Source organism: Neolamprologus brichardi, chromosome 5, assembly GCF_056152115.1.
Source record: "Neolamprologus brichardi isolate AB-2024 chromosome 5, ASM5615211v1, whole genome shotgun sequence".
NCBI lineage: Eukaryota > Metazoa > Chordata > Actinopteri > Cichliformes > Cichlidae > Neolamprologus > Neolamprologus brichardi.
The window spans coordinates 3,006,647-3,021,161 of NC_142108.1; the positions used below are offsets into that span (position 1 = coordinate 3,006,647).

Sequence of the window (14,515 nt, forward strand, 5' to 3'; positions counted from 1 at the left end):
TACTTCTAACTATTTACCTTTAAAATAAGTCCATCTCTTGCTTTGTCACCAGTCTGTGGTCCTGAGCAGTAACCTGCTCTGTAAAAGCAGCTCCAGTTCACGAGTGATAGCCTGTCAACACTGAAGTGGACCGTGCTACCAGCAGGCTAGGAGGAGCGGACATGTCCGCTGAAGGTAGTAAGTTTATTTCAGGTGAGGGAGGAGGAGGAGGGTCAGGTAGCAGTCAATAACAAATTTATAGTCAACACAGTCGTATCTATTTCTATGTATGCCCAGTTTCCAGGTTACGCTCGGAAAAGGTTAAACTCAGAATGGCATGGTAGTTAAAGACATTGATCAGTTTTGACCATTTGATTAAATCCTGGATGGAGGAGATAGGATCTGGGAAGAGTACATTTAATAAACATAGCATCACTAAATGGAAAAAGGGGCACATTATGTCAGTGAAGGCAGGCCGACAACAGCAGAGCAACATCATCAGCAGTTTCATACCTGCAGTCCAAGCTGCACCATCTGCTGGCAAGAACGAGCGATGCTTCAGTAGCAGCACATACACAAAGTTCAGGCCAGCATCATATATGCTTTCAACTGTTTCAACAGTCCACGTATCACCAAATCTGATGAGGAGCTTCAGTCAAAGTCAAAAAGACTTTATTTATGTAAAGTCCATGTAAAGTCCTGTCCTCTTCTACGTACTGAAGGTTTAGATTTAAATGTATGCTTCCAATTCAGTTAATAGTTGAAGAGATTGACAATGAAACAACACAACAGCACAAGTGCTTCATACACAGTCACAGAAATAAGCAATAAATACTCCTTAGACTGGCTGACTCAGCTCACTAAAACTAAAACAGCAGCACATATCTTAGCTAGTTTTTGTTTATTGTTCTTCATTAATAGTGTTTTGTTTTTAGCTACTAGCACTAAACACTGAGGGTTTTATTGCTGTGTTGAAATTTTGGACCAGTCTAGAGATTAATTCATTCACACATTTCCAGACGCTGTCAGTCATTGATGACAGATTCGAGTGGTTTAAGACAGTCAGCCTGTACATAGAAAAATGGAGCACTGTGTAAAACTGTTGGAGAGGTTTTGTGTATAAAATGTCTCTTTTCCCAGTTTTGTAAGTGCAAGCTGAGCCTTAGCTAAACATTGTTTCTGTTTAGCTACCAATTACCTGAGAGTGCAAATGGTTCATCCACATGACAGACAATATTGGACACATCCAAAAAGATCATATTACATCAAAATGCTTCACATATTTACTAAGAATGGGAAGAAAAGTAAATTATTACATTGAAGTCAGGGACCAAATGTGTATTTTAATTTATTTCATATATCTGGATTTAGTTTCTATGGAGACATCTCTTCAGCCTTTGACGGCCAGTCTTTTCTTTCAGGTTCCCAGCTCGGCACACGAGATCCTCTACATTAAAGAAGAAGAGTATCTGTAGCCTGTAGTGACTGACGCCCAGATGATCGCAGATGAGCCGTGATTCCACTTCCTCCTTCCCGAACACCCGTTGTGACTGTAGTGCAATATTTAAGAACCATCACAAACACTGAGAAATGTGTGCAAGTCTGGCTGTTGGTGTAATGTATCGGATAAGACTGCCCCCTGCTGGGCGTAACTGGCACTGAGCCCCACATGTCAGCACACAGATGCACAATGGAGGAGCTGGCTCTTTCTTTTTACCGAGCTGATTCTTGATACCTTTATGTATGCAACACTTCTACATTGTACACTGTAGTGCATACTTGAGGAAGGAACTATTTTGTAGCTATCGTGTCTATTCCTGTGGACAGAAGATACGTGGAAGATGTATTTATATTGCATATATAGCGGTTTCATATCTGCATTCATTTGATTTACGTGTAGCTTGCCGACTATTGAGCAAGGGTAGATTTTAATTTAGCTAAATGACACAACTGCAATCCTTATCTCTAATTTAATATGATCTAGAAACAGTTGAGTGTTTGGTTAATAAAATATTCAGTAACAACATTTGCACTGAATCAGTCAACACTGAGTGGGAGCTTTGCCTTCAATTATTTCTAGTGTAATGTGTTGTAGTAATTACACTTAGAATGCTGTAATAAAACTCCTCTGTGCTGTAATAGTGCACATTTGTGGCCAAATGTAACACTTTGCATCCATGAAATGAGACTTGTGTTAAATAACCGTGTTTTTTGTGGTTAAACTAGTTACTGAATTGCTGTTATAAGCAAAGGAAGGAATCCTGTGGGACTTACGGGATGATTGTAGACGTTTTATTCCTGCAGCAATACACTTTCTCTGCGTTTTATAATGTTGTGTAGTGCAGTAGTATTGTAGTCGTCTCACTCAGGTTATGTTCTAGGTTGACTTTTGTTTGTCTGTTCTTGTAGCTCACAACAAAATCATCTCTTTGGTTTATGTTCTGTGACAGATGATTAATCTGTGGAGTTTTTATATTAATTGTGATGACAGTTCAGCCTTTGCAAAATGTTATCTCAGTCTGCACCGTGATCATGATCTGTCATCCGATCATGCCGCACCATAGTGTAAACATGTCATATTGTTATATTCAGTGAAATAAAAGTTTGTATTACACCTTTTTCCCCACAAGATGGCAGTGGTGACACATCATTCTGAGCCTACACAACACATTACCGCTGCATCACAAGCGGAGGAACATTTGTTCATAGAGACATGTTAATAGCCTCTTGACATTTAAAAAAAATATTTAATTGCTGTTAAGAAATCTAGTTCACTTTTGTTCAGTTAAAATGACCAGAAACACTGTTGATAACGTGGACGTGCATATGTTTGCTGCACAGCCACAGTGCAGATATCCATAACCCCTATTGAAATGCCTTGAAATTTATTGTGTTTTGGTGGAGCTGCGTTTTTTTATTATTATTATTGTATGATGATTCCAATTACTGTTGAGCCTCTTTGAATATTTCCATGTGTTTGTGTGAAAAGTAATAAAATAGGTAATTGTGATTATGTAACTAAAATAATGAAATACAGTTATATATTATATTGTTTACTATATTTAATGAGACTCAGGTCAAGTTTTTTGCACCACTGGACTAACAATGACAGCAGCAGTCAAGAAGTAGACAGTCTGATACGGTGATTCGTGGTGAAGAAGATCTTTAGCATATGAAGTGTAAGGTGTCGACCCTAGCTTTATCCCCGACCAATCAGAGGATGTCATTTTGGTTGATTGCCAATATTTCTCCCAAGTCTTGGCAATCAGGGAACAAAGGAAATAATCAGTCTAATTAAAAACTCACAGACAAACAAGATTAAGTCTGGTTGAGTCTGTTTTGCCTGTCTTCAAATACAGTTAGGTTTTAGATTTAGAACTCAGGTTAAAGTAAAAGGTAAACCTGATATCTTGACTGTTCACAAGAAACAAAAAAAGCAACAAAAAACTCTTATCTTAGTTTGGGGACAATGTGACTAAATAAACACTGTATGATGCCTGACATAAGCCTGGCACCGAGCTATCCCCTGGTGAAGGGAGCCGAGCAAAGCTCACTGACTGGGACAGGTGGGAGGGGACAGCAGGGAGACCAGGTGCCTGGAAACCACCTGCAGCGATCCTAATCCATCTGGTAGACAGTATGGCCAGCAGAAGGTTGTTACCAGGGACAGCGACTTCAGGTCAGTGCCCCCCAGCAGCTCAAAGGAGGGTGCTGAAGGGCGTCAAGGACCTAGCCTACGTCCCACGGGGAAACCGAGGCCACGGCCCGCCTCTGGCTGGGACTGCAGGAACTGCAGGATGGCATCCGCTGTAGTCTCTTCGTCCACTTGTGGACCACGCACCTGAATATAACACTCCTGAGGAAGGGAGTAGGCAGCCCTGGAGGATCTGCACGGGGCTCCTGCAGCTTCAGCACATGGGCTGGCAGCCCTGGGTATGGAATTTCATCCTCTCAGGGGCTAGGCAGCTGCCAGAGCCCTGTGGGGAAGGGATAGGACAAAGATCCGCTCGCCTGGGACAAATATGTCCTTCCGAACTGGGAGCTCCCACAATGTCCCGGCCAAAAGCATCAGAACGCCGAACCAGAGTATGTGGAGCCAGAGGGGGGCCACTGGATAGATAGGGTCCTACAGCCAACCCTCTGATCCACCATTGCCTGTGAGACACCCACTTTCCCCATCTTTGCCCTAGGCATGTCAGGGAAGTGGAGACCAGAGTCAGCATCCTCCTCCTGATATCCACCCTACTGTCTCCTGCCCAAGGACAGGGGCAAGGTAGGGGGCGCTGGAGGATAGGCCTGGCCTCCCAGCAGAGGGAAACTGCAGGTGGATGCCCTGAGTCATGAGCACGGCGCGAGATACATCCCCAGAGCAGACCAAGCCACCCTGTGCTGCCTGGCAGAGAGGGAACAGCCAGAGGAAAGCCGAGCCTCAGCTGCACATGCCTCCCCGTTTCTGGTGCATGCAGGAACTATGTCTGTAAAAGGTCTCCACCTTTGAGGTCCCCAGAGCCCTATGCTGGAACCTTATAAGCCACCTGGTGTGTGGAAGACCTGGGCTCCCTTCTAATTGCAGAGCACCTGAGCAGGCCACTTGTTATCTCTTGTGCAACACCGTGGCTGTCTCGAGCCTGTTGCAGGAGTTGGGCTGTCCCTGGGCCAAACATGACTGCAGAGTCGACAGACAGTCTCATCAGAAAGTCCTGGTCGTCCAGCTGGAGCTGGGACGGAGAGCCAAAGATGGCACCGCAACACCCACAAAGAGGCCAAGGCGCTACCTGTAGCGATAGCAGGCTCCTTCGTGAAGGAAGCCAGGTGAGTGGAGGCAGCTGCAGATTGCCTATATGGCTGGGGTCTCCAGAATCTGCGAGACTGTTGAAACAGGCTCCCCACACACACTGTCACCCCACACTAAACCACATACTGTACCAAACCCTGTACCGCACAAAGTACACAAACACTCACTGGAACAAGTGGAGATCAAGTGTCTTAGCCTCCTAAGACCCAAACTCTTTCATGCATTTTTAATTTCTCTTTGCTATTTCGGTGGAGTAATCATGTGGAAAACTTTTTATTTGGTGTCTGAACACAGCAGCATTTTTCCTGAGTACAAAAACAAAATGAGAAACAACAATTGTGTCCCTTTGAGCAATATGGCTCAATTGAAAGATATTTGCAAGAGCAAAACTGAGTATTGTTATCTTGACAATTCAAAATGTGATGTCCCCATATGTGGACGTCATGTCCCAGGAGGAGAAATATCCATGCGACATGACCTTGGGGGGGGTCATTCCCCATACATATGAAAATGTAACAGACTGCAGAGATATTCTCAATATGATAGAGACCAGAGAGATCATCCAGCTTGTTATCAGCGCTCAGTTCTAAATCTTCTATCTCTGATAGAATCCATTAATGTCTATAGAATTGACAGCAACATATGATCCATCCAGATGATGCTTTTTCAGGTAAGGCCTTGTATATTCCAGCAAGACAATCCTAAACTGCATACTGCATCTGTTACAGCCAGAGATGGGCAGTAACGCTGTAATCCGATTACTTTTTTCAAGTAACGAGTAAAGTAAGGGATTACTATTGCAAAAACGGTAATTAGATTACCGTTACTTTCCCGTAGGAACGCTGCGTTACTGCGTTACTAAAACTGTGATTTTTTTGCGAGAATGTCTCATGACAGTGACGTAAGCGAGTGCCACGTTCGTGACAACAGCTGTGTGCAGATCAACAATGGATAATATATCGAGTGCGGGAGAGAGTATGAGCGTGCAGCGTTTAAAGCGTGGAAGTACTGACCTTACTTTGAGTTTGATTCCATAAAAAGTGACAAAAACATTAGTGTCCGTTGTGCTTGGGAAGAAAACTTCTTTTTACAGCGAAAAAAACCCCTAAACAAGCACCGAGTGCGCTAATGGGAAACTCACAGAGAAACTCGCGGATTCTTCCACTGACCGCTGCGGCACACCTGCACCAGGGTAAACCTCCGCCTACCCTACTCCTGCTTTACAGGTGAAAATAGAGCAAAAGGACCGCTGAGTCTTTGACTTTATTTATTTTCTGCTGTGTTTTACTTGCATCTATTTGAAAGACTGAGTGTAAACACACAAGAAAAATTTATTTTATGTGCTGGAATGTGCAGAAAATAGGTTTAAATGTTAAACAAATTTCTTCCAGTCAGAGAATGTTGCATATAATTAAATTTTTGCTTGATGCATAAAGTTAAAAGATTAAAACTAATAAAACAAGTTTTAAAAAGAGACTTTTCCATTTGATTACATTTTGTATGATGGATTATGCAGAAAAAGTAGAATTGGGCTGAAAGATCTATCGCTTTATCACCTATTCAGGTTGTAAATCGTGTTTTTAAAAAGTTACTAAGTAACTAAGTAATTAATTACTTTTGAAAATAAGTAATCAGTAAAGTAACAGGATTACTTTTGGGGGGAAGTAATCAGTAATTAGTTACTGATTACTTTTTTCAAGTAACTTGACCAACACTGGTTACAACAGTATGGCTTTGTAGGTAAGAGTCGAGCTTCTGCCTGTAGTTCACGTCTTTCACCAACTGAAAACATTTGGAGCCTCATAAAAAGAAAAATATGACAAACAAGATGCAGAAGTGTTAAACTGTAGCCTGGATCAAAACATAAATGGGACAATTTCCCTCTACCAAAAGTCCAGAACTCAGATCTGATTTCATTTTTCAGATGTTAAAAAATCTGAAAAATGAAATCTCAACCCTGTGTTTGTCCCTCTGTCAGCAATGACGAATACTAAATAATAATTTCCATTTTCGTGAAGCAGCTGTTGGTTTATAGCATTTATCCCATGAAGGACACTTTTTTTTAATTGTAGCCATTACCTTCAAATCCTCACACATCATTTGGTTGAGTTGAATTTGTGTTAAAAACAATTTGATTTCATAAGAGAAGCTTGAGTGATTGTGAGTAACTATTAAGGATGCAGACTAATAGTTCCAAAGAGTCATTGTACTGATTTACACTGTTAAACATGTTGTAGAAAGCTCTTTAACAAATGATATATTACTTATAGTATAGGTATGCATTATAAAGACACACTGTTTAGCCACACTATTAAATTACACCCTTGCTTTATATACACGTCAGCAGCTCAGACCCATGGGGGCATGGAAAAAGATTTGATAGGTATCCGGTGTTATTCGACACCATGACTTTGTGGAACCTTTTGTTTGTTTAGGTTTGGGGCCGGGCCTCTGCGAATCAGACATGTTCCTAATCATCCAGCAGATGCAAAGTCACAGCAGAATATTACAAGTCTGAATGTCAGCATAGTGCCTCAGCTTCTTTGTTGTGCGTCCAAGATGTTCTTGAGCAGTTGCCTTCGTACACTGTCATGAGCAGTATTGTCCTGCTTGGGGAGACCACTCCTGCTGGGGGTGTCCTTACCATGTTTTTGTTCTGTAACATATGATTTGGGTATTACATGTGGTTTTCCAATAGAATATCATAAAATAACAGTAAATAGGACTTTTATATTCTATTATTATTAGATATTTTTTCTATACTTTTTCTACATGAGTATTTTTTATGTAACATTCACATCGCAACAGATGCATCTGAGACCAATATGGCGTTAGTATCTTGAATGGAGACCCAGGAGCACCCAGGAACTGGATCGCCAACCTTCCAATCAGTAGATGACTTGCTCCACCTCCTAAGCTACAGCTACTCAGCAGTTTACACCATGAAGCCTAAGCTACTTCCTACTATCGGTTCACCTGGTCTCCTTGGGATTTACTGGAACTATGTCATGAATTTAATATCTAATACTTTAATAATATTGAATTGAAATTTTTTATTTCAGTCAACAACAACAACAGATTATAATTTTACATAAAAGTACTCAAACAGTAACCGAAAAAGGAACAGGCTGAAGCCTTATGGCTTATACTTATCCTATCCCTTACCCCCATAGAAATAATCAAATCCTTAACCAAGAAAATAAATAGCATTGATAAATAAGTTGTATAACAGTTTGAAAATAAATCAATGATAAATCAAGAAATTAAATCAACACAAAAAATTTTTAACAAACCAAATTTCTATAACCTTGTATAATACTAATTTTTAAAATCTTCCCAAAGAATGACAAAGAAAAACACATCTTCAGTTCATCATTAAGTCCATTCCATAATTTCACTCCCAAAACTGACACACATCTATACTTAACATTGGGTCTCACTTTAGGCATTTCAAACTTATAAGACCCCCTCAAATCATATTTTCCATCTCTTAGTTAAAACAACTTAAAATACAAATTGGATCATTCTTTTTCATCACACGATATATCATTTCTAAGGTTTTAGAATATATAATGTCCATGAATTTTAACATCGATGATCCTACAAAAAACTGGTTGGTGGACTCCCTATATCCAACTTTATTTATTATTCTAATAGCTCTTTTTTGCAATTTTAATATTGAATCCAAATATGTTTTGTATGTGTTCCCCGAAATTTCTACACAGTAGGTCATATAAGGCAAACAAAGGGAAGTATACAATAAATAAAGGCAGTTCTTATTCAAAAAATCTCTTGTTTTATAAAGAATAGAAATAGACTTGGATAATTTCCGTTTCACATGTTCTAATATGTTCATAATAAAAGGTAGTTTGAACACCCTAACATGAACCTTTTAACTAATGCTGCTTTAATGTTCCCATCCTTTTTAGCCAATGAAATGGAGCAAACAGCTGAAATCCATACTTCTACCATGACCTACCACCACACTGGTGCTCGTTTCACAGGACTTTGCAGTGGGTGGAATCAGGCTAAGGCCTGGGAATGCACTTACACTTTTAATGAATGCACATGTTACTCTGTACAACTGTGTAACTCACTAGTGTGCTTTTAATAGTCAGACAACAGCAGCGCTCTATAGAATCATCTGTATCTGATTCTGGCCACTACGTTATTTATAGTGAAAACAATACAAATCACCAGATTTACCATTTCAAGACTGGACACACACACACACACACACACACACACACACGTTCTCTCTGTCAAGCCAAGTTTTTGCTGAGCATCTATCTATTCAATGATCAAACAGGATGTTGTGGTGGCAGGCTACCAATGAAAATTTGTTGTTTTACAAAAAAAGTGATTTAAAGTTTAACTATATTTCCGTTTTCAGACAAAGAGCGATTCAGAAGACCCCTATGAAAAAAACACAGAGGGAACAGTTTACCCTGCCCGGGATAGGGTTACCGGGGCCCCGCCCTGGAGCCAGGCCCGGGGAGGGTGCCCGAGGGCGAGCGTCTGGTGGCCGGGCCTTAGTCCATGGGGCCCGGCCGGGCACAGCCCGAAGAGGAGACATGGGCCCATCCTCCCGCAGGCCCACCACCCGCAGGAGGCGCCATAGGGGTCGGGTGCATTGTGTGCCGGGTGGCGGCCAGGAGCGGAGGCCCTGGCGGACTGACCCCCGGCTGCCAAGACTGGCAATAGGGACATGGAATGTCACCTCTCTGGTGGGGAAGGAGCCTGAGTTAGTGCGTGAGGTTGAGAGGTACCGGCTAGATATAGTCGGGCTCACCTCTACGCACGGCTTGGGCTCTGGAACCAGTCTCCTGGAGAGGGGCTGGACTCTGTCTCAGTCTGGAGTTGCCCCTGGTGAGAGGCGGCGGGCTGGGGTGGGTATTCTAATATCCCCTCGGCTTGCTGCCGGTACGTTGGGGTTTTTCCCGGTGGACGAGAGGGTTTGTTCCCTGCGCCTTAGGGTCGGGGAACGGGTCCTGACTGTCATCTGCACTTATGCGCCGAGTGGCAGTTCGGAGTACCCAGCCTTCTTAGAGTCCCTGGGGGGGGTGCTGGAAGGTGCTCCACCTGGAGACTCTGTTGTCCTGCTGGGAGACTTCAATGCTCACGTGGGTAACGACAGCGAGACCTGGAGGGGCGTGATTGGGAGGAACGGCCTCCCTGATCTGAACCCGAGCGGTGCTTTGTTATTGGACTTCTGTGCTAATCACAGTTTGGCCATAACGAACACCTTGTTCGAACATAAGAGTGTCCATAAGTGCACGTGGCACCAGGACGCTCTAGGCCGTAGGTCGATGATCGATTTTGTAATCGTATCACCAGAACTGCAACCATATGTTCTGGACACTCGGGTAAAGAGAGGGGCTGAGCTGTCAACTGATCACCACCTGGTGGTGAGTTGGATCAGGTGGCGGGGGAGGACGCTGGACAGACCTGGTGCACCTAAACGCGTAGTGAGGGTGTGCTGGGAACGACTAGCAGAGGCCCCAGTCCGCGAGATCTTCAACGCACACCTCCGGCAGAGCTTCAACAGCATTCCGAGGGAGGCGGGGGACATTGAGTCCGAATGGACCATGTTCAGCGCCTCCATTGCCGAAGCTGCTGCATTGAGCTGCGGCCGCAAGGTGGTTGGTGCCTGCCGTGGTGGTAATCCCCGAACCAAATGGTGGACACCAGAGGTGAAGGGAGCCACCAGGCTGAAGAAGGAGTCCTATCGGGCTTGGTTAGCCTGTGGGACTCCGGAGGCAGCCGACAGGTATCGACAGGCCAAGCGGAATGCGGCTCGGGCAGTGGCTGAAGCAAAAACTCAGGTGTGGGAGGAGTTCGGAGAGGCCATGGAAAAAGACTTTCGGACTGCCTCGAAGAGGTTCTGGCAAACCGTCAGGCGTCTCAGGAGGGGAAAGCGGTGCTCTACCTGCACTGTGTATAGTGCTGGCGGAGTGCTGCTGACGTCGACTGAGAAAATTGTCAGGCGGTGGAAGGAATACTTCAAGGACCTCCTTAATCCCACTGACGCGTCTTCCAAGGAGGAAGCAGAGTCTGGGGATGAGGGGAATGACCCGCCAATTTCTGGGGGCGAGGTCACTGAGGCAGTTAAACAACTCCTTGGTGGCAGAGCCCCTGGTGTTGATGAGGTCCGCCCCGAGTTCCTGAAGGCTCTGGACGTTGTAGGGCTGTCCTGGCTGACACGCCTCTGCAATGTTGCGTGGAGATCAGGGGCAGTACCTGTGGATTGGCAGACCGGGGTGGTGGTCCCCATCTTTAAGAAGGGGGACCGGAGGGTGTGTTCCAACTACAGGGGGATCACACTCCTCAGCCTCCCCGGGAAAGTCTATGCCAGGGTGCTGGAAAGGAGAGTTCGTCCGCTAGTCGAACCTCTGATGCAGGAGGAACAATGCGGTTTTCGTCCTGGTGGCGGAACACTGGACCAGCTCTTCATCCTCTCGAGGATACTTGAGGGGGCATGGGAGTTTGCCCAACCAGTCTACATGTGTTTTGTGGACTTGGAGAAGGCATTCGACCGTGTCCCTCGGGGTGTCCTGTGGGAGGTGTTGCGGGAGTATGGGGTGTCTGGCCCATTGCTACGGGCCATTCGATCCCTATACAACCGTTGCAAGAGCTTGGTTCGCATTGCCGGCAATAAGTCGGACTCGTTCCCGGTGGGTGATGGGCTCCGCCAGGGCTGCCCTTTGTCACCGGTTCTGTTCATAATTTTTATGGACAGGATTTCTAGGCGCAGCCAAGTGGCGGAGGGCTTTCGCTTTGGTGGCCTCAGGATCTCATCTCTGATTTTTGCGGATGATGTGGTTCTGTTGGCTTCATCGGGTGAGGGCCTCCAGCTCGCACTGGAGCGGTTCGCAGCCGAGTGTGAAGCAGCGGGAATGAGGATCAGCACCTCCAAATCTGAGGCCATGGTTCTCAGCCGGAAAAGGGTGGAGTGCCCACTCCGGGTCGGGGATGAGGTCCTGCCCCAAGTGGAGGAGTTCAAGTATCTCGGGGTCTTGTTCGCGAGTGATGGGAGAAGGGAGCCGGAGATCGACAGACGGATTGGGGCTGCAGCTGCAGTAATGCAGACGCTGCACCGGTCCGTCGTGGTGAAGAGGGAGCTGAGTGTAAAAGCGAAGCTCTCAATTTACCGGTCGATCTACGTCCCTACCCTCACCTATGGCCACGAGCTGTGGGTAGTGACCGAAAGGACGAGATCGCGGATACAAGCGGCGGAAATGAGCTTCCTCCGAAGGGTGGCTGGCATCCCCCTTAGAGATAGGGTGAGAAGTTCGGCCATCCGGGAGGGGCTCAGAGTAGAGCCGCTGCTTCTCCACATCGAAAGGAGCCAGCTGAGGTGGTTTGGGCATCTGGTAAGGATGCCCCCTGGGCGCCTCCTGGGTGAGGTGTTCCAGGCATGTCCCACCGGGAGGAGGCCCCGGGGCAGACCCAGGACACGCTGGAGAGATTATATCTCTCGGCTGGCCTGGGAACGCCTTGGTGTTCCCCCGGATGAGCTGGAGGAGGTGGCTGGGGAGAGGGAGGTCTGGGCCTCTTTGCTTAGGCTGCTGCCCCCGCGACCCGGCCCCGGATAAAGCGGATGAAGATGGATGGATATATTTCCGTTTTCTTTAACACACTGTTAAATTAATACAACACTAAAACAGACAGGCTGTGTCTAACTACTGACACATTTCTTGCATAATTTTTTTTAAATTTAACAATAATCAGACCTCACAGAATGATCACTCAGCACTGCAGTTGCACTAAGAGGTTAATAAAGTCAGTCAGCTTTTTGCACTGACGAGTATTGCATTTTAAAAAGTGGCACATTAGAGTGCTTAAAAAATGTATCCGACCGCTGCTTAATATAAGGTTTAGTGCACAGCATTGATAATTACTAAAATAGTTTGCTATGTTTCTGTAATGGCTAATCCATCAATAAGCACAAGCTTCCTTACACAAGGAAACAAAATTATATTTTTAATGGTAAAATTTAATTATTGTTGTTAACCAAGAATCTTACAATTACAGTTATTTTATTTCAAATTACAGACATTTTACCTTTAGTGGTTCAATGTCATGCTTCATTGCTGTGTTTTAAATTCTATCACTCCATCAGTCAGGGTCACAGGCTGACTGATGGAGCCCATCGGTTTTTACATTTTGAAACTCTACTGATGCAGCAAGTGACACTTTTTTATTTTAGAGAGGCATATTAAAATATTCCAGTTCGTGATTAAAGAAAGTGATATTTTTTCGTTTCTGACACAATAAGTTGTTGAACTAATGTGTCTCATTGAAGTGACACTAGTGAAATACATGTAACCTTTGTGTTTGGTGCCCAACAAAAAGTAGAAAATCAGCTATTTTCTATTAGAATTCAGTTTTGATTCACCGTGTGAGAGTTGAAAATCAGAGCTTAGGCTTCGTTTGTTTCCTTTTACAAAATGCTCTGATGACTTTTAGACATTTCTTCCTGTTTAAATCCCTCCACTTCACCAAGAGCTTGCTCACAGGGCATCGTTTGAATGTTAAGGTTTTCTCTGTATTATTACTTTACAATGTAAAACACCTTGAGGCAACTGTTGTTGTGATTTGGCACTATATAAATAAAACGGAATTGAACTATAGGAGACTTCAGAAGGCATTATCACAGGCATTTTAACACAGCAACAATCTGAAAAATAATTTCATACTAGAAACAAACCAATTCAAGTTGGATCCATACAGAAGGCAGTTATTCTTGTAGGACTGACAGTTCAGACTGTGGTACTGGGAAATGTTTCTTAATGGTAAATTTGGTTTTCTGTTAAATTGATTCCTTAATTCCTTTCCTATTAACCTCCTGAAGGTTCCTGAAATTGATACTGAACTCTTATCGCTTATAGTGGAGTTGACACTGCAATGGTCTGGTGCCTGCTCAGGCAGTGCAGAGAGAATGGAAACTTCTTAAGAGGATTCTGGAGCTAAGAGGATTCATTCTTAAATTTAGTTCACATGATGAACAGTGAATCCAAAGATGTTTTCTAAAGAATGGCAGACTGCATATTTATGTGATTACAGTGAAGATGTGTAGGCCAACACATTGAGTCATGTTCGATGACTCTGCGTTGGTATTTGAAGAGAAACTGACAAAGAATCATGTGACAGTAGTTATTCAACACCTGAAATTGCTCAGACAGAGATTTGTCAGAACAAATGTCTACAAATCTGAAAAACAAAAACAAACATAAATGTATCCTAATAGAACGTGCTATGCAGCCTATTATCTGTTAAACTGTAGTAACTGTGTACTTTATATTGTCAGTGTTACCATAGTGCAGTCTAAGAACAAAATGAGGCATTAAAGTTCATTTGTGTTGGTGCAGCAGCTTCAGATGTTTCTGTGAGGGAAAAGCAGATTTCAGAAACTTGTGTTGACCGTCACTGATTATCTCCACCTAAAATATGCATAGATTTACACAGAGCAACTGTCATGGTCCCTGAGTCTGGGGCCCTTGGTTTTCTGGTTTTCTCTTAGCTCATCAACTCTTTTTAGGTTTTGAGAAGTGATTAAGATTCATGTTCTGTATTATTTTATAGTTTTCTTTGAGGTGTTATTTTGTATCTTTGTGCCTGTGAGTTTTGTTATTTTCTGACGCTTGTTACTGCCTTCTTTTCATTTTTCCTGTAGTTCTTAGTTTAGCTGTAGATGACTTTATTGATCTATCTCTCAGTCAATCAAAGACACGTACTGAG

General features: G+C 43.8%; 1 protein-coding gene across 3 annotated transcripts in view; it reads left to right on the forward strand.

Annotated features, from left to right (window-relative positions):
* klhdc8a (kelch domain containing 8A) overlaps positions 1–2,882 on the forward strand; it is a 70,291-nt gene extending 67,409 nt beyond the window's left edge. For 2 of the 3 annotated variants that reach the window (XR_015719071.1, XR_015719070.1), the window contains 2 exons: positions 53–174; positions 1,401–2,882. Coding sequence is in view for 1 of the 3 variants with exons in the window: in XM_087841247.1 (XP_087697373.1) it covers positions 1,401–1,454 (54 nt within the window). In the remaining 2 variants the exon portion in view is untranslated. The remainder of the gene's footprint in view (positions 1–52; positions 175–1,400) is intronic. The other variant, XM_087841247.1, reaches the window with a different exon arrangement.
* Positions 2,883–14,515: the final 11,633 nt, after the last annotated feature.